This window comes from Tauraco erythrolophus, chromosome 3 (assembly GCF_009769465.1).
Source record: "Tauraco erythrolophus isolate bTauEry1 chromosome 3, bTauEry1.pri, whole genome shotgun sequence".
Lineage (NCBI taxonomy): Eukaryota > Metazoa > Chordata > Aves > Musophagiformes > Musophagidae > Tauraco > Tauraco erythrolophus.
In genome coordinates this window covers 46,175,257-46,196,533 of record NC_141467.1, presented here as the reverse complement: position 1 = coordinate 46,196,533, position 21,277 = coordinate 46,175,257, and the positions used below count along the sequence as shown (strand labels likewise).

The 21,277-nt window shown below is 41.4% G+C and overlaps 2 protein-coding genes across 3 annotated transcripts in view; one reads left to right on the top strand and one right to left on the bottom strand.

Annotated features, from left to right (window-relative positions):
• Positions 1-8,008, top strand: part of GNAL (G protein subunit alpha L) — a 212,427-nt gene extending 204,419 nt beyond the window's left edge. For both annotated transcript variants that reach the window (XM_086608564.1, XM_086608563.1), the window contains 3 exons: positions 787-917; positions 2,954-3,021; positions 7,815-8,008. In XM_086608564.1, coding sequence (XP_086464690.1) covers positions 787-917; positions 2,954-3,021; positions 7,815-7,961 — 346 coding nt within the window. In that variant the 3' untranslated portion in view covers positions 7,962-8,008. The remainder of the gene's footprint in view (positions 1-786; positions 918-2,953; positions 3,022-7,814) is intronic.
• A 1,485-nt stretch (positions 8,009-9,493) lies between these two features.
• MPPE1 (metallophosphoesterase 1) lies at positions 9,494-19,033 on the bottom strand. Its single transcript, XM_009979977.2, has 9 exons — positions 18,659-19,033; positions 17,712-17,820; positions 17,289-17,392; positions 16,578-16,658; positions 15,159-15,267; positions 14,140-14,211; positions 13,906-14,028; positions 12,972-13,112; positions 9,494-11,561 (listed from the first exon to the last, which is right to left on the bottom strand). The coding sequence occupies exons 1-9, from the start codon at positions 18,931-18,933 to the stop codon at positions 11,379-11,381; spliced, it is 1,197 nt and encodes a 398-aa protein (XP_009978279.2). The 5' UTR covers positions 18,934-19,033; the 3' UTR covers positions 9,494-11,378.
• Between the last annotated feature and the right edge of the window lie 2,244 nt (positions 19,034-21,277).

Genomic DNA, 21,277 nt, shown 5'->3' with positions numbered 1-21,277 from the left:
TTGTGGGATGATGTTTCGGATCTAATCTAATCGTAGCTGCCATTTAATTGCCATTCTGCTACCGTGCATGTAAATGATAGATATATCACCAACCAGCGATCTGAATGGGTTCCTGATAGAATAAGTAAAAACAATACACAAAATAAGGTAATGAAGTTTTCAGCACATACATATGAGGATGCTCTACACTGAGAGGTAATTCCAGGTGGAGTGAGGAAAAACGTTAAGTGCAAGTCCCGAAGGCATATTGTCACAGTGATGGCTAGGTATTAATTGAGGAAGAAAAGATACTATTTTCTTTTGATTCATCAGGTGTCATACAGGCCGCCCTGAAAGACAGGATATCTGTGTGCGTGAACAATAGTTAAGACAGAGCAGTTTGAGGGAAGGCAGCTTTCCAGCCTTTCTCTTTTGCTTCAGCAAAACCAAACAAAGTAGACAGTAGTGTCTGGTTTTGGATCGTAGTGCTTTTAGGAAATGTCATCATTTTCCCAACTCAGTATCAAAAGGATAATTTGGAAAAAAGTGTTTGAAGACTGCTCCCTTCAGCAATGTCTACTGCAGTTTTTGTAAGTGTATTTACAGATTCTATAAATATACCTGCCAGCACAGGTGCAGCCCAATCGAAACAATAATTTAGGTCATCGTTTTTTCTGTTGAAGCATGTTCCACACTACTTCATTCTCTGTCCACTCAGGGATAGCCAGGAAATTTTCTGTTGAAGTGATACGTTTTCCTTGATTAACATGTCAGAGATAACACAGACATTTGGTTTGTTTTTGACAGGTGGTTACGGACCATTTCTATCATTTTGTTCTTGAATAAACAGGACATGCTGGCTGAAAAAGTCTTGGCAGGCAAATCAAAAATCGAAGATTACTTTCCTGAATACGCGCATTACACTGTACCCGAGGATGGTAAGATTTTTCACCACACAGGGATCGGACCTGCTAGCGCAGCCCAGCCCGTAGTTCCTCTGTCTCTGTCAGTCTCTCTCACACACACAAACTCACAAGCACACACCATTCCTTAACGTGAACTGTTGGTAGCACACGGCTCGAAGGTGCCCCAGCACGGGCAAAGTCTGAAGGGCCTCTGGCTGCTAAAGGGGGTGAGGGGAGACTGTAGGGGGCTGGCTCCAGAGCGCCTGCCTTCCCCTGTTTTGGAGCGACCCATAGTCCCAGGAAAGCAAAGCTGCCGGATGTGTCTCTGCCCTGACAGGTGCTTCTGCCTGTGCCTCCTACGGTGCTGAACTCTGTTAGGGATTCGTTAGAGTTACTTTGCGGCCATTCTGCATCCTCCAACACTGTAAACTTCAGCTTTTGCAAATACTGGTGGGAAGCCCAGCAAACCAGCAAGGGAACTTTAATGGAGGAAAACCACATCAGTAAATACAAAGAGAGCAGTGATGATGGAGCAATTAGTGTGGGTTCCTTATCATTTCAAGAAGTAGAATGATTCCTATACTGCAATAGCATAGTGCATACATGAACTCTGGTATTATGCCAGTTTTATACCAGGCAGAGGACTTCCCAAATATCTCCAGTTTGTGTCTAGCAAAAGTGGTAAAACTTGCACTTTCTGACCACTAGCCTCTGCCTTACCCGAGTGATGCCCTGGGTGCAGAGCTTGCAGCCACCTGTTGGAAAAGGTTTTCCTTCTCCACTAACCATCAACAAGGTTCTAGAAGTGAAGATGGTAATCAGTTATTTTCAAATTTCATTCAGGTCTGGAATTTAAGGAGAGTGATGCTGAGTTTCAGGTGGAGAGGATAAATAAACTGTCCTAAAATCTGAGTTAACCTGGCACCAGTTTTGTAATGCTAAGGGCTTTCAGAAGACATCTTCTGTCACCATCACCCAAATTGCCCTCTCCCAAACACACATCATATATATGCGGAGTTTCGGTAAATTTTCAGCATTTTTTTTATAGTAAGCCAGTTGTCAGAACAGAGTAGCTTTTGGTATTTCTCAGCAGGATTTCACGGCGGATATCCAGAGTGATCCAGAATATTCACACATGAAGCAGCTCTCTATTTTTAACCTGTAGTTGTTCATTTATTCTTTAACTTCAGCTGATGTTATTTAAGGACAGCAGCACTGAACTCTAAGATGCTGCTGGTTGTACTGTTGTTCTGATTTACCCCTAGCGCTATAGATAAAAAGAAAAAAATGCTTCTGTACTCTGATAAATTCTGCCATTTACCATATTATGTTTATAAACATCTTGATTTCGTATCTTAGGAGAAATCATGCTGAAGGGAAATAAATAGTTTATCTCTTCACTGTATTGTTTTATACACTTAGAGTAAACACAGTTGTTACATGGCCGAGATAGAGGTGACTTCATCTGCTGACATTTCGTAGTGGCCAATGAGTGTTCCGCTCAACAAGAATTTCATCTAAGGCCCCTTGCTGGGCAGCATATCTAAGTATTCTGCTGACTTGGGGCCTGGAAATAAAATGCATATATTGAAAGATCTTTTGGTGCTAAAATTTTTTTCAAGTGTTATCTTGGACTAATCATTTTTAAATCCAAAGTCCTGCCTGCAGAAGCTTTATTCAAGGGATGCTGTTCTGCTGCAGAAACTGAACAGCTCAGCTGCTTTTTCTAGTCATATTTTCTGATAAAAGTTAAACCCTAACTCCCATTTGTGGGGTTTGTATCTATATGAACAAACCTGTGGATGTGAGTAAGCCTCTTTATGACACAAGCAATGACATTGTTGCAACGATTTCAGCAGTTTTCAGGTTTCTAAAATATTTTAAATGCATAGTCAGGTTTTACAATACCCGTCCATTTTAGAATTACCTATCAGGAATCTCCTATGAATATTTAACATTTTAATTTATGTGTTGAAGAGCTACTTCCTCTTTATTAAATCTTTTATTATGAAAAGTAGATTATTGTTTGCTTTTCGTGTTTCTTATGGCCTTTATTTTTAATTGAACAGCAACACCAGATGCAGGAGAAGACCCCAAAGTCACGAGAGCCAAGTTCTTCATCCGGGATGAGTTTTTAGTGAGTAATTTTGATCTTATCTGTGATTCTATCATAGGAAATACTAGCAGATGGCATAGTTTATTTAGGGAAAACTGATGGGGTTTTGCAGAAAGCTAGAAGGAGAACGTCTGGCAATTCCCTAATTCTTTTCAGCTGCCCATCTTGGAGAACTTTTCCCAGTGCTGGCACATTTTTATGCCCATTTTATATAAAATCACCTGCCCTGCAAAGTGTCACACAACAAGTACGTGCTAGTGCTGAAAACGGTTACGTGCCTGCCCACTCGACTCCGGGTTCGGTGCGGGTGCCAGCAGCCCTCACTCTGTGCAGGGGGACAATGCCGAGCACTATTTCCATTGCCAGTTAGTGACGTTTTCTGTGGTTGTCTTTACCTGTAAGATGCTGACTGTTGCCTTGAATGTTTATTTTGTGTATCAGTCCAGTCTATGTTTAAGCAAATAGGTTTTTTTTTTTTTTCATCCTGCATTCCTCCAAGGGCTTTGGCAGTGGTCAGCTGGCAAGAGGGAATGAACAAAAAAAGCAGATTTTATCACAGAATCATAGAATGGCATAGGCTGGAAGGGACCTCAGAGATCATCAAATCCAACCTCCCTGTCATGGGCAGGAACGCCTCTCAACTAGACCAGGCTACTCAAGGCTCCGTCCAACCTGGCCTTGCACACCTCCAGGGAGGGGGCATCCACAACTTCTCTGGGCAATTTATTCTAAAGTCTTACCACCCTCGTACTGAAGAATTTCTTCCTAAGATCTAATCTAAATCGGTTCTCCTTCAACTTAAACCCATTTCCCCTTGTCCTACCAGTGGACACTCTTGTAAGAAGTCCCTCCCCAGCCTTCCTGTAGGTTCCCTTCAGGTATTGGAAGGCAGCTATTAGGTCCCCCCGAAGTCTTCTCTTTTCAAGGCTGAACAATCCCAGCTCCCACAACCTGTCCTCGTAGCAGAGGTGCTCCAGCCCCTGCATCATCTTTGTGGCCCTCCTCTGAACACGGTCCAACAAATCTATGTCTCTCTTATGGTGGGGACACCAGAACTGGACACAGTATTCGAGGTGGGGTCTCACAAGAGCAGAGTAAAGGGGGAGAATCACCTCTCTTGACCTGCTGACCACACTTCTCTTGATACATCCCAGGATGCGGTTGGCCTTCTGGGCCGCATGAGTGCACTGCCAGCTCATGTTGAGCTTCTCATCTATAAACACCCTTATCCTTAAATAAGATTAAATAAAGATTTAAATATCCTTATCCTTAAATAAGATTTCTGTTATGCCAGTTAGGAGTTTTGCCTCACCCTAGGACTGGTGTCATGGCCCTACTGAGGAATCATAAAGTTTCCTTGTCTGGTCCCAGTTATTCTTGCAATTAAGATTTCCTCCAAAGCTGGAGCTGAAGAGCTGTTGTCTACATTTTGCAGATACAAGCAATTACCAGGCACATGATCACAGCCTGGCGCTGCTGTCAGAAACAGAGGGCTTAATATCACCTACAGCTTCACTCATATTGAGTCGTTCCCACAGTGCGAAGCAGTAATGGAGATCAGAACCAAGGCTCATCCATCTTGTCTGCTGGTAGAAACTGTATGGGGGTGTTTGAGAGAAGATCATTAGAATTAAGAATTTTAAAGTTGTTATACATTTACAAGTATCGTTAGGATTTACGGCTGTTGGTGCAACAAGAAAGAAAGAAACAATTAACTGTGTTCACACTTTGGCAATTTCCATCCACTGCCTTAACCTTCTGGATTCTGAGGAATAATGTCAGATTGCTCAGTGTTAACATAAGAGTTACCGAAAAACCCCACTGCAAGCCAAATCTCTCTTGCGGTAATGCTGAGAAGCAGGTGACGGTGTCCAGTTGGGAAGGAGGGTCCAAGAGAACCAAATTACGTGGAAACTAGAGTGAAACTCCTCACCTGTATCTATTTTCATTAATGTGCTTGGTTTCTCAGCATAAAAAACCAGAGGGACTCAGTCATTTGAACAGCTGCTTTAAACTCTTGGGCTGTTGGAAATGAAAGTCTTGCAAGTGAGGTGTTTCTGCTCCCGAAAATGGTCTGGACAGCCTGCGTGTGCCTCAAGTGATGGAGGCCACGGACGGGCCCAGTGCGGAGGGTGAGGTGGGCAAAGGCCAATTAGAGACAGTGACTTCCAAGTTGGTGGGATCAGGCATAAGGATATCTTGTAGGAAATCCTCCTTTCTTCAGCTCAAGCATGTCCTTTTTCTTCCCAAGCTCTTGACAGAGACGGCGTGCTCGTGCGCTCCTTGTTTGGACTGCTCCCCTGCCCCATTTTGGTGTTTTGTACACAGGGCTCTCCAGCTGCTGATGTTTTGTTTTAATACATGCCCAGTGCCTAGGTAACCCCTGTTAAAACAGTGGCACGGCCCCTCTGGTTCATGCTGGTTTTTAAAAAAATCTGAATCTGGGAGGTGAAGGAGCTGCTGTTCAAACACACAGACCAGGGGCTCCCTTGAATCGTGCGTTTGGATCTTCGCTGAAAACTGTTGTCCTGACCCCCGCAGCATGGGGACGCTGGTGTTAAATACTCCTGCTTGTGCTCTTTGACACGCTTTAGATGTAACCAGGTGTCACCAGAATGTTGTGGGCACTACTGCCCGTAGACGTCAGTGGGATCGGTGCACGATAAACGCAAACACTGAGTGAGAGAACACTTATTCTACCGAAACACAAGGAAAAGATGGAGCGTTGGGTCAGTAGGGTGGTGTGCTCCTACTGCCCACGTCAGGGTGGCACTGAAAGTGTTTGTACGTTAATTTGTACGTTTTCCCTCACTGGCAGCTCGTAACATTTAGTCCTAGACAGAGCACGTCAGAGGGGGGGTCTGATCCCCACACCCTCGCATCCTTACAGCACGTAACTGCTGTGTGCGGACCGTGTGGAGATGTTAAGGCGCTGTAAGGCCGTGCTGCTCGAAGGACGCATGCTGGAAGGGCCGAGGGCGAGCGTGGCAGTAGCAGCTGGAGCCCGCACGTACAGGCACCGGCCTCAAACAGTGCGGAGCAGAAGAGCCGTAGCGCCCTGCAACAGGCCAGGGCTGAGCTCCTCTGAGGCTTGCCAGTACAGAATGAAAAAGTGCAGCAGGAGTCGGAAGGCAGGCTGGGCTCTCTTTGGGGGAACAGTATTTTGGTTTAAATCCAATTTAAAAAAAGAAAAAAAAAAAAAGAAAAAGAAAAATGTTTAGTAACTGCTCTCCCCTTGCTGCATCTGAGTGGAGGCGTTATACTGCTGTCATATAGTGCAGCGTATCTGCAGAAAAGCTAAAATGCAAAGCAGCTATTGTATCAAAAATAGAAACACTATTGCATTTTTTTACTGTTTTAAAATTGGTATCATCTTGAACGTCCATGCACACCACTGTCCTTTCGGCCCTTGAGTTCCTAAGGCGCTGATTTCCCCCAGACTTCGCCAGACAGCAAAGATCACCCCAGACCCTTCTGGGAGATTCTGCAGGTAGACAAATACAATCTGCATTTTAATTGAGTTTCAGCATCTTGCCACCATTGCAGTAATTTGTAAAACTTTTTTTTTCTCGGTTCATTATTGTTTACTGTACTTTATGCTTCAAATATGGTCTGAACAACTTATCTATCAACTGAATACGTTATTAAATTAATATTTTTCATGAGGGTAATCCTTGACTACGTATTGAGCGTAGCTTAATAAGAAGAAAATAATTTTTAGTGCATGTATGGAATGCCCCTTGTTTAATTAGTGTTGAATAGCTAATGCTACCTCAGTTACCTGCAAAAATTTGCAATTTCTCTTTGATCCAATTATGTAAATCATGGCTTCTAAATGTCTATAGTTTTGCATAGATGTACATGCAGGTATTTAAAAGGTCAATCCTACATGTAAAATAAATTGCTTTAATAAAAATATATAGGGTAGCCAGAGAGAGTGAAAACAGTGTCTTTTGTTGTTCAGCCACCATAATTTGTAATAAAATTATTGGATTTATATTTATCAGCCCTATAATAATACAGAACAAAATTTAGAATTTTTTTAAAATATTTTTTTTAAGATCCTGGGGATTTTTAAGAAAATATTCGTGGGCAAAATGATGCTGGAGCTTAAGTTAGCAACCTAAGAAGTTGTGCAGTAGCCTTGTGAGAATTTTAATTCTGCATGACCTGTTATTTCCTGGATTTGTTCATGTTTTATTATTCTGTGGGAACACGTTCGCTCTAGTGATCATTCCACCATGTTCTGGTCTCAGGAATGATACCAGGTCTTCAGCTGGCTTAACAGGGGTGATAAGTAGAGGTAACTTCAGGGGCCTTCAGCTTCAAGAAGCAGAAGCAGCAGAGCGCTGTTCTCTGCCACTACTACCGTCACAACCAGGAGGTTTTCAGGTTTGTGTTGCTGATTTAAAACAAGAGTTCAAAAATTTGCCAGAATTTGGTACCAAAAAAGAAGAGGAAAAATATCCCAGGACAGAAGCACGGCAGGCTGCAGTGCTGCCAGCAGCACCGATCAGATGCACAGGGATGTGCAAACGGTAATGGCTTGTGCAACCGATGGTCGCGTCAGTGGCTCTGACAGAGCAGTAATATACTGACCCCATGATATCATCCATAACTTTATCTTAGTTTTGCATTCGTGAGTCATGTTGGACCTGACCACAGACCTTCCTTCTTCTTAGTTGTTTATTTTTAATCATCTCTATACCAAATTTCCCAGGTTTCTTGATGCTCCATAAGTCCAAAGGTCCCCAAGAAGTGAAACATGCCATGGCACAAAGCCTGACCCTTTTTTTTCCTCCCTGTTTCCACAGAGGATAAGTACAGCGAGCGGAGACGGCAGGCATTATTGCTACCCACACTTCACATGCGCAGTGGACACAGAAAATATCCGCAGAGTGTTCAACGACTGCCGAGACATCATTCAAAGGATGCATCTCCGCCAGTACGAACTCTTGTGAGGGGGATCACCGTGGAACCTGTGGTTTTAAATTCTTTGCTCCTTACTCTTTCTCTTGATGCTACCCCACACAGGGTGGAAGAATATACTATAGAAATGTCAGTCTCTTCACTTTGTTTACTTTAATTATTTAACCTTAAAGCTGATCTGAAGCAAGTTTGGGTTGGTTTTCCTTCATGCTTTTTGGGACTATTTTTGTGCTTTATTTTGACATGCCACTTCTTCGTCATTCCACTAAGCCCTTTGGCTACCTCTGTTCCCTTAGGTTTTGTTTTCTTAACTGGACGTGACCTGCTAAATTTTTTCCAGCAGGTTAACGTCAGTTCAAACTGGTATGTCAGCTGGATGACACTAAAGTCATACCTATCCCTCTGTGTGGGTTTCCTTTTTAACATGACATTGAAGAGTACTTGATGGGTGAAAAAAAAAAAAAAAAGATTAATGCACTTTGTATCAGGTTATTAAATACTGTTGAGGAAGTAGACACACAATGTAGCAGCACCACAATATTTATTACTCTGTCACAGTTTTTAGCATTTCTGAGTTGCAGGTCAACTGATAAAGTGACCTCCTCTTTTAAGCCGTTACTGGCACAGGAAGTAGAGTAGGTAATGAGAGGAACAGCAAAGACAAAGCAATTTTTCTGGGGTTTTGGAGCGAAGTGTCTCTGCACACCTCAGGCATTTGAATTACAGCTACTTTTCAGCCTGTCGCATCGAGGCAGAAGATTTGCCACCCTCACTTACGTTATTTGTGCTGTCCACAAATGATCCTTTGAGTTCTGATCATTCTTGGACAACGGTCCTCTCCCTATATATATTTTTTTGTTTTACTGCTGGTTTATTATATTGTACAGACTGTAAAATGTAATATTATTTTGTACAACTTTATTGAAGAAAAATACTTGTAGAAGATCTTTGTGCCTTGATTATGGCTGTACCTGTAAAATGAGCTAAGATGTAAGTATGTTTTTGATTGCGCTGTACAGCTTGATGTCAACCTTACCTGCAGCAGTGACTGGAGGTAAGAACTTTATCTGTAGAGTTTAGGGGTTTTTTTCTGGTTTATATAAAAACGCTCTTTAGTATAAAAATTATAAATTATGCAAATTAACCACTTACCTTTCCAAGTAAGGTATTACAGTCACCGGATGTTGCAGCAAACATGCCTTTCTCTTTTGAAGTCTCAGCTTTAAAACATTGGAATTCATTCAAGTGTCCAAATTGCAACCTGGTGTTGTTTTAATGGGAACCAAGGATTTTTTTTTTTCTTTATATTTAGAAAAATATGTTTGGTAATTCTTTGGTCATTCATAGAACTTCACAATTGCACAGACCGATTGTGAATGTGTAAAGCACCATTATATAGAGCTCTTCAATCTTTGTACCAACAGCGGCTTTCATTGTGCAAGTAAATAGCGAGAAAGAAGAAAAAAAAAAAAAAAAAGGTGTATAAACCCTTGTGTCTGGCCTAAGAGAATTACAAGATGACATTTTTATTTCTCTTTTAATAAAGAGACACATTAGAAAATTGTTTTATTTTAAATATTGTAGAATCAAAATGTGTGAATATTTCTCAAACTTGAATAATTTATGCAAATGACATTCTCAAAACAAGTTGTGGTACAGTACAATATATAAAAAGCAAGAATTGCTGTAGCAATAAGGCATGTCCTTTTTAGTAACTATAACACTGCTTTATATTTTATACATAGGTGTTTTATGTCTGTGACTATATACTTTTCCTGTGTCCAAGATAACCTGTACAAATGTCTAAAATTACAGTTGCAATAACAGAAACCTAGAGAAGTGTTAGACTACATTACTTTATAGAGTGTTTTAACACACTTTGGACCATTCCCCCACTTCATTTTAAATTTAGGGAGAGGTTACAAGCCAACACTTTCCCTACATTGGCATATAAATCAGCAGGTTTGAGTAACTTCTTACTATAAGCATTGTTAGCAGTTACAAGCCCCAGTCGGTCATCTTTTTAAAATCAGACCACGGCCAAATTCAAAACTTGTTTCTATTTGATGATAAACAATCCCATTTTAGATAGTATAATGTGACCGTTTCCCCTTCTCAGAAACGCGCATACTTTGATATCTGTACGAATGTTTCCCACAAAGCAAAAGGCTGAGCTAGTAATAAACGAAATTCCCAAATACAAAGATTCTCTCACTTCCCATGCCAAAGAAAGTAGTAGAGCTAAGACAGTCTTTTCTTTAAAAACAACTCCCAGCCCAGGAGTTCGGGTTAGAGCTCCCAGCCTCTGCAGGAATGTCAGCAGGAAAACTGGTCCTCCTGTAAAATCGTCCCTCTGGTTTTTCTGGGGCAGGTGGGAGGAAGCGGTAGGTTTCTCACCTCTTCCCTCATACACAGCACGTGAAGACGCTGAGCTCAGATTTTTACCTTCTCCGTGCTGCCGTCCAGGCAGGGGCCCACTGCCCAGCGTGGCTGGAAGCCTCCACCTCCTCATGGAAAAGCCAGTGCAGTTGAAAATGTGACTCTACAGTGAGGTAAAAGAACTTGGCGGCCCTGCAGGAATCTTAAAATAAGGCGCATTCCTATCCCTATCTGTCCATAGACCAAGGGCCGAGGCGTAGGATAATGTTACTGCAGCTGTATTTGACCTTCCTTCTTGCAGAAGATCGGCGACTGGAGGGCCCCTCACCACACAGATCTCTGGGATGCAATAGGGCCCTCTTTTTTTAAGCTCATCATAGCACATCTTTTTTAAAATAGCAGCTTGAGGTGTCACCCTGATTTTTTTTTTAAGCAGGTTTCAAGCGTGTATCAGCAAACTGGATCCACAAGCTTCTTCCCGTTGTTGTCTGGTAGACGATAACTGCCAGTTGTAGTCAGCTAACAATTTAGTGTGTCGGGAACTGGAGGATTCCTTCTCCCAAACCACAGTCCCTCCCACAGGACATCCTAAAAAGGTTACGGAAATCTGCATCTTTCAGTGCTGACGTATCTAGTTTCTGCCTGACCCTAACACACAGAAGTATGACATGAGAAGGGCCATGCAGCAATAAAACAGAGAAACTTTCCAGTTTGCAGGACTGAGCCTCCACTGGGGTAAGACACTAGTGCAGATAAGTGATGAGGCTATAGGATTTACATAATGTACAGTTACGCTTTTAATATACATATTTGATACAAAAATTATAGCAGGAAAAGGACTCATTTGATTGTAGAATACAGTATTTTTGTACAGCATGAAACGTTCATTTCAGTTAATTATTTATCCTGTAGTAGTCATATCAGCTGTATAGGACTTCTATGGTATGTGTAAATGCAACCTGCCTTCAGACTAGCAATCAAATTAGGTCATTTGCTGGCATGAATATAGTCTGATGTTTGACTGTTCTCAGCTTTGGTATTTCAGTGACTGAATGCAGATGTCTGGCTCTTCATGCTGCTTTACGCTTACTGATTAAATGCTGAGCAAAATAAAACAGTGGAGTGAGAAGCTGAAAATGAGCTAGTATCAGGATTACAAGCAGAGCACCTGCTGCACAGTATACAGTGAAGACTCTGCTCTCATACGGAAGGAAGCATTTTTGGAGGGAGAAGTCAGTCGGTGTTATGCTGCCCTGGAAAAGAAATGAAGACTGTCACTTTGCTGTTACAGTGGGTTCTGAATCAGGAGTAAACACCACAGCTGTCAGATCTCCGATTTCTAAATTCTGTGTTGGGTGGCAAGGGTTGGGGCCAGTTTCCTAGTACCAGTGCCTTCTTCAGGGGCTGAAGAGTCCATACCTTGCGGTGCTGGGCACTAACTGGAATATTCACCAGGCCAACGTTAGCCCAGAGACCAATCTTCCCTATGTTCCATCTAGCGTAAATAGAGAGCTGGGCTCCTCATCTGGTCTGCCTTCAAGAGAAGCCTAACTTTAGTTGCTGTAAATCCACCTGGAAGGAGCCTTCCCAGGCTGAAGTTAGGTTTTGTGAATGTGCCCCTTCCTCCCCCCCAAGCCCTCCTCCTACCCAGTACATGCTGCAAAAAACACGTTGGCTAATCCAAATTCCAAACAACAACGAACTTCATTGGGTTTTGGTTTGACTTTGCAGTTCAAATTGAAGTTTACAACGGACCGAGGCTGAGCTAAAACAGTAGTGCAGATGATGCGACTGTCATTAGCCAACCTCTTGTTTTGCAGTGAAGACGCACTGTCTGGCATGTGCAGAGAGCATGTGTAGTTTGAAGGCAGCTACTCTCAGGAATATGGAATAAACAAAACTACTTTCATCAAGAAATACTAACAGTTGCATAAAATGAATTTAAAAGTTCGGGGTTACCTGTGTATTAAGCAGCCTAAACTCAACAGCACTAAAAGTATACGAAAGATTTGTCCCCCAAGTCACAGACTACGTTAAGAGGTTGTAGGTTTTGCTTCTTACTCCAGGTGTCTAGGAGTTCCGTTTTATTTTTGAACGGGGGAACTAACTGATTTACCTCTAAGGATATACTGAGCACTGGAACTGCCTGTGAGAGCATAACCAACACACTGTATAAAATGTGAATTGGAAACGAGGAGGCAGACTGTTGGCACGTGACAAACGTTTTCACTGTGTGACGCGGTTAACACACAAGTCTGAAAACCACGCTCACCGTGCAGAAGGGTTCGAGGTGGATACGGCCTTGTTTTCATACCTGGTAAATCCACCGAGCCAAACCAGTCTTTCTACTGTTCAGTGCACAATACTGATTATTTTTACAAGTCAATAGTTTACAATGCACCCTCTTTATAAGAAACTGTTAGATGCTTGTACCCAGATACTAATTAGATCTTTAGCAGCATTGCTTTGTACCACACAGAACATGTGGCTCCCACAGATGTACTTCATAAAGTGGATGCAGTGTACTGAGTGGGCTGGGTGGGTAGGCAATTTTTTTATTTTTTTTGTTTTTACAGGTAGAATCAGTTTTAAAATATAGCTGACTGCCATGTTGATTTATTTATGAAAGTTATCTGACAAAAATAAAAAAAATTAAAACTTACCATGATGAAACTAGGGTTGTTTCTATTCCTCCAACTGAATGATGGGACGCTGATTTCTGGGATTTTCCCCGCATGCAGCACTTCACAAGCACTATGTGTGTGCCCACTGAGAATCAAACGGGGACGAAACCACCATATCAGCTAGAATACAAAATGGTAAAAGCACAGAAAATTAAGTCATAACTAAAAACAAATTGAGCTTAAGACCCTTTTTTTTTTTCCTTCTCACAGAATGAAATTACAGGAATTCCAATATTCTCACAAAGTGCTTCATATAAACGTCTGTTTTCCAGTAAGACCTGTGTTGATACTGTAATAATAATCATAACCATTTGTCCCTCATCCCGAAAACTAGAATTTTTTTTTGGCCGTATAGGTGAGAAAAAAAAAGGCAATAGCATGCTGTTGACATCAGAAGTAGAAAAACCTTGGGTTTAGTAAAGCAATGCTGTTTTCTTGTCTAAGGGAGAATCTCGTACTGCCAATCTTAAGCGAAGACATCTACGCAGAAGGAAACAAATACTGCCCACTGGATTTTCTGGGACAGTTTTCTTGTGGTTACTAATTCAGCAAAAGCAGTGCTTTCGAAGTGTTGGAAATAGTGGCTTTCTACTAGGTTTGTCAGTCATCTACACAGTACAAAGTACAAAACGCTAACGGGAAGTAACAGCACCGCAGCAGACTCACAGAGCACTGGGACTTACGGCCTATACCTGGGAAGCCTGGCAGAATGGAGGCCACGATCGCGATGATCCTCAGGGGAGCAGCTCTAACAAGCAGCCTCTCGAAGGCCTCATTAAAGCAGGAGCAGCTGTGGTCTGTTTGTCTCAGCTAAGATCTTTTCCGAAGTTTTTTAACATATATATATATATTTATCTACACTCGTGTGCCCTCCCACCCACCTGTCGATACTCAGGTTCCTAATATATCCAACCTTTTGTGATGCTTCTCGAGACAGTACATCATACTTCTCTCTAAAGGGGATGTTCTTCTCCTCTGGAGGAGCAGAATCTTCTCCGCTGCATTCAGCATCACTTTTCCGATAGAGAGGGTAATGCTGGGAGACGTTCAAAGCAAGGATCAGTTGTTAACCATCCAGCCTTTCTGGAACACTAATAAATACACTGAAAACATGTCAACTTGTTGCCTCACCCCACCTCTAACACACCTGTAAAAGGATGGGTTCTGAAGCTGGAAGCTTTTCCACATCACTGCACCTTTTGTTGGAATGATCCGGTTTCTGTGAATGAGAATCCATACATATTGTCTTCACCTATGTGTACCGTAGGGGTGGGGAAGGGAATTAAACAATAGCTAGGTTTTGAGGGGTTGGAGGTTTTTTGTTTTGTCTTTTGTGAAAAGCAGTATCCACTGAAAGTACAGTGTTTAAATACCACCCACTGTATGAACTTTTCAGAGCCGCTACTGTGGATGGAAGAGGAAATGCTTTAATTCCCCTTTCCGTATGTGCTGGGAGATGTTCAAAGCAAGGATCAGTAATACGGTTGCGCTCTTTCTGAATGCAGAAAGCAACAGCAGAATCTCACGGCACAAACAAGGCAGACGAGACTGAGGGCAGCCTGAGTGAGAGTGCAGTTACAGTCTAGCAGTTTTTCCACTGGGAGCTGGTTTCCTGATTGACTGCCAACCCAGTCAGTCATGCTGCCTACCGTGCATCCAGTCAGCCTAAGCAAAGGGAAGAGGAAAGAAAGATAACAAGCAATTGATTTGATGAAAAAGTACTATGATTAAAACATGACTAGGCTATCAAGACAGAACTCCAGTAGAATCAGAAAACTTAAAGATCAGGCTAGCTTGAAGGATATAAACCAGAACAATATGCATAAATATAAATGCAGGGATTATTCTGTATCTTCAGGCAAAGTGGGGGGTTACAGAACATCTCCTGCCAGTCCTTGGAACAGAGGAAACAAAACCCTGTGCTTGCTGGCAGGACTGACAAGGAAGTTAACACCGTTAACACAGAGCAACGTAGTTAATAGTTAAGTAAAAACTATAAGAGGCAAATGAGGAGAAGAAAGATTTGCTAGCAAGTTGCGGTATGAACTGGAAGCAGGTTTTTTTTCAGGAGAGTCTTAGTTATATCCTGACTATTGCTGCAGTATCAGTATTCCCATTACAGCAGCCGAGGTGCTGCCAGTAATCAGATCTTCAATAAACTCTTACCTGCTGGGAGCAATTCAGTTTGTGAGAAAGCGCCACAAGCTTTGCCTCTGCGGAACGGCAGACGGCACAGCCATCACCCTCCATGGCTACGCTGTTCACTATGACAAAGCTGGAAAATACCAGGGAGTGGGCAAAGAGAAGGGAAGTGGGGAGGACAGGGAATTATTTGCACATCTGTGGGATAAACTTTGTTTTATAAAATGCAAGTGTTCAAGTCAGACACAGCTCAACAAAACAGCAGAACATAACAGCCTCTGAAATCATGTGCTATAAATCCTCTTTCGAGTATCCATACTGCAGCTGTTTCTCTACCTGGTAGGCTGCTTTATAATCAGTAGTTAAAATTCTCTTTTATCAAATTAAGCTGCTTTTATACCATAGATTTGTTATAAAAGAGTTTATTGATGAAACATTCCTGGATAATACAGTTCATTTCAGTTAATGAATATGATACTAGACATACAATCTGCAACTGCATGGAAGAATTCTGCTGTGCTGTTGTATCAAAGAGGACATGGAGATATTCCTAAACTGCTTTTTATTTTAAAACAGCTGGAACACACCTGCATGATAAACAATAACATTATACTGAGCTGATGAAGCTGATAGATGTTCATCTGTAGGTTTGGAATTTTACAGTTGCATGAGTGACTACAACCTGATGGCATAAATGCCAAATGCAGAGCACCGGTGGGTCTCCCCTTCATCTAGCTGAGGTTTAAAGACAAAAGCCCTTCCACAAACCCGATACTGCTTTACCTCGTCGGGTTCCTGCACGGTATCCAAAAGGAGCAAAAGGGCACGCGGCAGATAACTGCGGCTACAGACACACCACAGCGCAAACAGCTCTGCAACAAGGTCTGCTCTAAGCCGAAACCAGCTGGTGCGTTACTACCCCACCCTGTGGAAAAACTGTGGACGAGCAACTGCTATGTTCCCAAATTCCTCTAACAAGAGCTAAGTTCTGCAGACGAAAGAAGTTATTAAAATTAATGAAACTCTTAACTTGTAAGCACAGAGGGGGGTTGCTTGTGTTTCTTTACTGAATCCTACTCTTCTGTTACGTTTACAGCCATGGGTCATTACCAGCTGCAAGGAAGTAAAAAGGCAAACCAGAGAATTTGATTCTGACTCCACAGTACTTTTCCATTTAAAAGGAAATCGTTACAATTCACCTAGCTCAAAGCACAGCTTCCTCTCTGTATCAGACTACACGTTTGTACAAAGTGTTTGATGTTTAATATATCACAAGCTAGACACAAAGCTTAAAAGAAAAAAAAAAAAAAGAATTGGCTCTAAGTGAAGCATTCCCATACTATTTCATGAGAAATTCCACTTGCAGTTTTGTTTTCATCACTCAGGTCTGCTAGCTCAGTATTCACTACTCTAAACATTGAAAAAAAAATTAAATGTACTCACTTTATTCCTTTTCGGGTTAATAGCTTTCCTGAAGTAAAGTTGAAAACCTTTTCAAATCGATTCAGCTTGTAAGTAGTCATTCTGCATCACAGAGCAAAAATACAACTGAGGTAAGAAATGGGCACTGTAAATCACCTGACACAGTTGCTTTGCTGTCTGTAGACCACTCGTGCAGCTTGCTGCAACCCCTGCCTAGTCACATATTCATTCAGCAAACTCATGGGGACACTCTGACACCCGCAGTGTACTCTGTCCCAGTCACATCCGTGTGAGCGCAGCCACCCTACAGAAGTACAGCAGAGCAGGGGCACTTACACTCTTCTATGCTGAGATAATGGGAAAAGGAATATGCTCAAGACACGAGGCCCAACACAAGGGAAAACAGCTTCAAGACTTCTCTGCCAATGCAGAAAGACCAGCTCTGAACCACTTCACATATGCTGAGAGAAGCACAAAAGTAGCCTGAAAACTGTTCTAAAAAAAAAAAAAATCACACTTCAAACATTACAGAGTGACATTCTTAGGGTGCGTTGTGCATAGATGGACACCTTGTAAGATCCTGCTCTAAATTACAGTCCCTTCTAATTTGGTAACCATCAAAAAATGTATAATAAACACAGGAGAGGTCACTCAGACACAAGACCAGTTACTGTATGGATGCCGATGTTTCACTCTTGGCACTTGCGTACTCCTTTCACGGACAAGACTTACTCATAATGAAATCCAATGTCATGATTCCCAACGATAACCACTAGCTCAGTAGAAACTGGATACTTAAACATTCTCTGAAATCTCCTGACATCATCTGCCCAAGCCTGCATGAAAAAAATAAATGGAGAAATTAATGCTGTTCGACAGTATCAAAGGGGACCACTAGTACGTAATACAGAAGCACACTCTCAGTGAGACGTTTACATTTTGTAAGTTTTATATGAGGGGGAAAAGTGCCAAGATACTACCAAAAATGAAGGAGAATCACAACGTTTCAACTCACATCTAAAACACTAAAAATTCTACCAGTAAGATTACAGTAATATTAAACAAAGCCTTATGTATCTAGTCTGCTGCCTTCTGCCATGCCTTTCCTTCAAGAAATCCTCATTTTTTTAAAAAAGAGAGCTGTTGATGTCATACCTGAGGTGAGCTCCATTTTCCTTCATCAAAGACATCTCCCAGAATAAAAACAATATCTGGCTGCAGTAACCATAAGGCAGTTTGGAAAGATCTCTCCATTTGCCATTCCCTGAAAGGAGAACACATCCCCAGTCATCGCTGCCTAACTTCTCCATTCTCAACGCTGACCACACAAACGCAGCCTGGCAGGAACGGGAAGATGGCTCCTACACACTGAAAGCGCTAATATGAAATTCAAATTAAACACTTCAAAATCAGGTTTAAGTACAATAGGTGCATCTTACCTGGGGGCAATTCCACCACAATACAATAATGACCAATGCATGCAAGAAGTAATACCAGTTTGTTTATTTTTGTTAATTACAATTCCATTAAACAGCAATTAATTAGAACAGTGAATTATTGCACGTTTTATTATGCTATTGTTTCTGCAGGAAAAGTTCATCATGTTCGTTTCATAGTAGCATTAGTACTTTCAGCACTCTGCTGCTTTTTTTTTTTTTTTGGACTAACAGGAACAACATGGCTTTGTAGGCACAGGATTGGATTATCTTTGTCTTTAAATGTGATTTTGCCACCAATTCTTCTACTACAGACATAAGCTTCTACCAGCTTCCTTATCTCTGCAATTAAGGGTATTAACTATTGGGACATCCAAGTTATCTGGTTCATTTTTAAGGCATTTTATAAAATAGTTACACACTGGAAAACACTACCAGACCCATCGAAAATGCTCAGGCATCTGTGCCCACATACTACCTGAACATTCTAGACTGCCCTGCCTAAGTCCCACTCATTAACCTTTCAACGCTGGTTTATTAGCCAGCGCAGATCCAGGTAGGCAGCACGCACACTTCTTGCAACATTGGTTTTAAACATCTGTCCCATTAGCTACTACTAAAAACTCTAAAACCAAGATAGGGATTATTAAAAAAATTAATTGTTACCTTCTTAGTTTATCCAGCCAATGTCCTTTGACTTCACCAAGTAGGTGAGTATCAGCTAAAATCATGGCCTTCAGGACTGAAGTTGAAGTCTCTTTTTCACCCATGTGAGCTCCACCTTTCACTTCCGGCCATCGACATTGAAAAATTACCACATAATAAATTAAGAATTCACAAAATACTAACAATGAGCTGACAAAGCACACAAGTTTCAGCAGGAAACAGAGCCTTCTCTTCAAAAGAGGGCTCTTCACAGTGGTTGAGCTAGAACTCAGCATTGCAGTAGCAGCATAAGTCTCTCTCCCAATGGCTCAGTTCTCTCTCAGGTGAAAGCGGTAGGGGCTAGTCAAGGACCACTTTGGGCTTCATGTCAGTACAAAATCCCTGCAGAGAAAATACAAAATAAAATATCCATTAAGCCAGCATTCCCTGTGAAAAGCTACCATGTAAGGCTTACAGCGTTAGCTTCTTGTCACCCTGAAAGATTTGGAAATATGTAATCGACCTAAAAAGCAAGGTCGGTCGTCTCCTTCAGGTACGCAGACAGCCACACCGCTGAGCACAGAACTGCACTCTCTGCTACCAAGACCAAGGCAACTTGTTTAAAGCCAGCCAGGATCTTGGCACATGATGCTTTTTTTAAAACTACACAGTGAAAACACTGTGAGTAGAGGTCAAAGGTAGGTAAAGACAGAGCTTAGCTTCAACAGCAGCCAAAAAAAAAAAAAAAAAAAATCCATTAGGATCCCTATCATCCTGGCCGTTGCAATGCCACACGCAACCACTCTCTGGCACAAGTCACATAACATGACTACACTAAATCAATGCAATTACCACCTCTAATGTGGTTCATTGTAATAATTTCCAAGAACAAAAAGCAATTTACTATCCCAGAACAAGTTTACTGGAGCTTTCCAGGAACACTGGCATAGATACACAACTAGTTAACTAACACGGCTTCATGCTTAACAAGGGGTAAATAAGAAACATCTAAGCCTTGGAAACAGAAACTGCACCACAGCTGAAGAGAAATGTGAGAAAATAAGCCTAAATTGGTTAAGCTTACTGTAGTTCCTGATTTCTTCCACCTTGGATAGTTTGTAACCCAAACAGGGAACTTGCTCCTTTTGAAAGTACAATATTATCTTCTTCTATTTTAAAGGCTAATCCAAAACAAATGTCTTCCCTCTGATAAGCCACAATTGTAACACGGCTCATTGATTGTTTCACTTGTTTTTAGTTTCCTTCTAAAAGGAACTCGTTATTCCTGGTGTGAGGAGGAAATATCCATACTTTCACAGTTCTGTTTCTTCTACGGTCCTTGGCAGAAACACTTCTCCAGTGTAAGTGCCCACAAGAAACAAGTATGTCACCTGAGAGGACAGAGATACTAGCCCCTGCTTTCAAGTGAAATCACTCAGGTTCCACCCGCAACCTCTCACGGTTTCAGCCTGAAGAGTACTGCATGTCTGAAAGATGCACTTTTTAAAGGTAAACCTCCTAGCATGGTCAGAAGGATCAGGATCGAAGAAAGGATTAACCAGGACAGAGCTATGAAGATGTTACTTCACAGGCTCATGAACAAACTTGTAGAGAAATCCACAAAGAAAAGTCTTGTCCCCCACCCAAGAACAGGATCACAATTTTGCTTTCTGCAATAGAAAAATTCTAACCTAGGACTAACGTCCAGGATGTTAGCAATTACTGAACACATACTCAGTGATTAGCAGCCAATGTTCATTTGAATTGCCTAAATCTGATTAGAACCGTGAATACTCCTGAATATTTAGACCCTAAATATTAGGAACACTAGGACAAAATTACAGAATCACGTAAAATTAGTGGATCGTTTCTAAAATTCCGGTCTCAGTTACATTCAGAACACAGAACAAAATTTAAATTGCTTTACTGCCCTATGCTCTAGCCCATTTAATTGATGTCTCATGGAAATCGAGACCTGACATGTGATTACCATCTTATTTTTCCAGCCAAAACCTCTATTTGATAATAGCCACTTATTTTCAAACACGAGCTTCCCATATCACCACTACAAAGTACTTATTCAAGACAAAGAACCATTTGTCTGCATCATGTAACATTTCTAATATGCATTATTTAACATTAGCATGACTAATACTTAATTGCATGCAATTCAGATCTATCTAAACTTAGTTTAGCAGGAGAAGGCCACTGGTCAGACACCACATTTCCACAATATGGACAAACTACACATAAAGGCTGATTAACTTGTCTAATATTAATCTCATCTGCACTTCAACTAGCAATAAAAATCAACAAAATCTTGTTTGTACATCTCACAACAAGGCAAGATCAAAGCAGAAATGTCTGTTCAAGAGACACAGCAACAAGGACAAAATACAAGTAAATTCTTAACTCAACACACAAATTCACATGGCCTTATCCTGCACAAACTACACCTACCCCAGAATTTTGAAGTAGACTTTGGTAGTCCTAGATAGTCTCCTCTTCCAACAAAAATAGTACTAATTTGAACAGAAAATGCCAAGTCATTTCTTTAACTTGCATTAGGCATATCAAAAAAAATACTATAAAACCAAAAAACCCTATGACTCTTCTTACTCACAACCTACACAAAGCTTA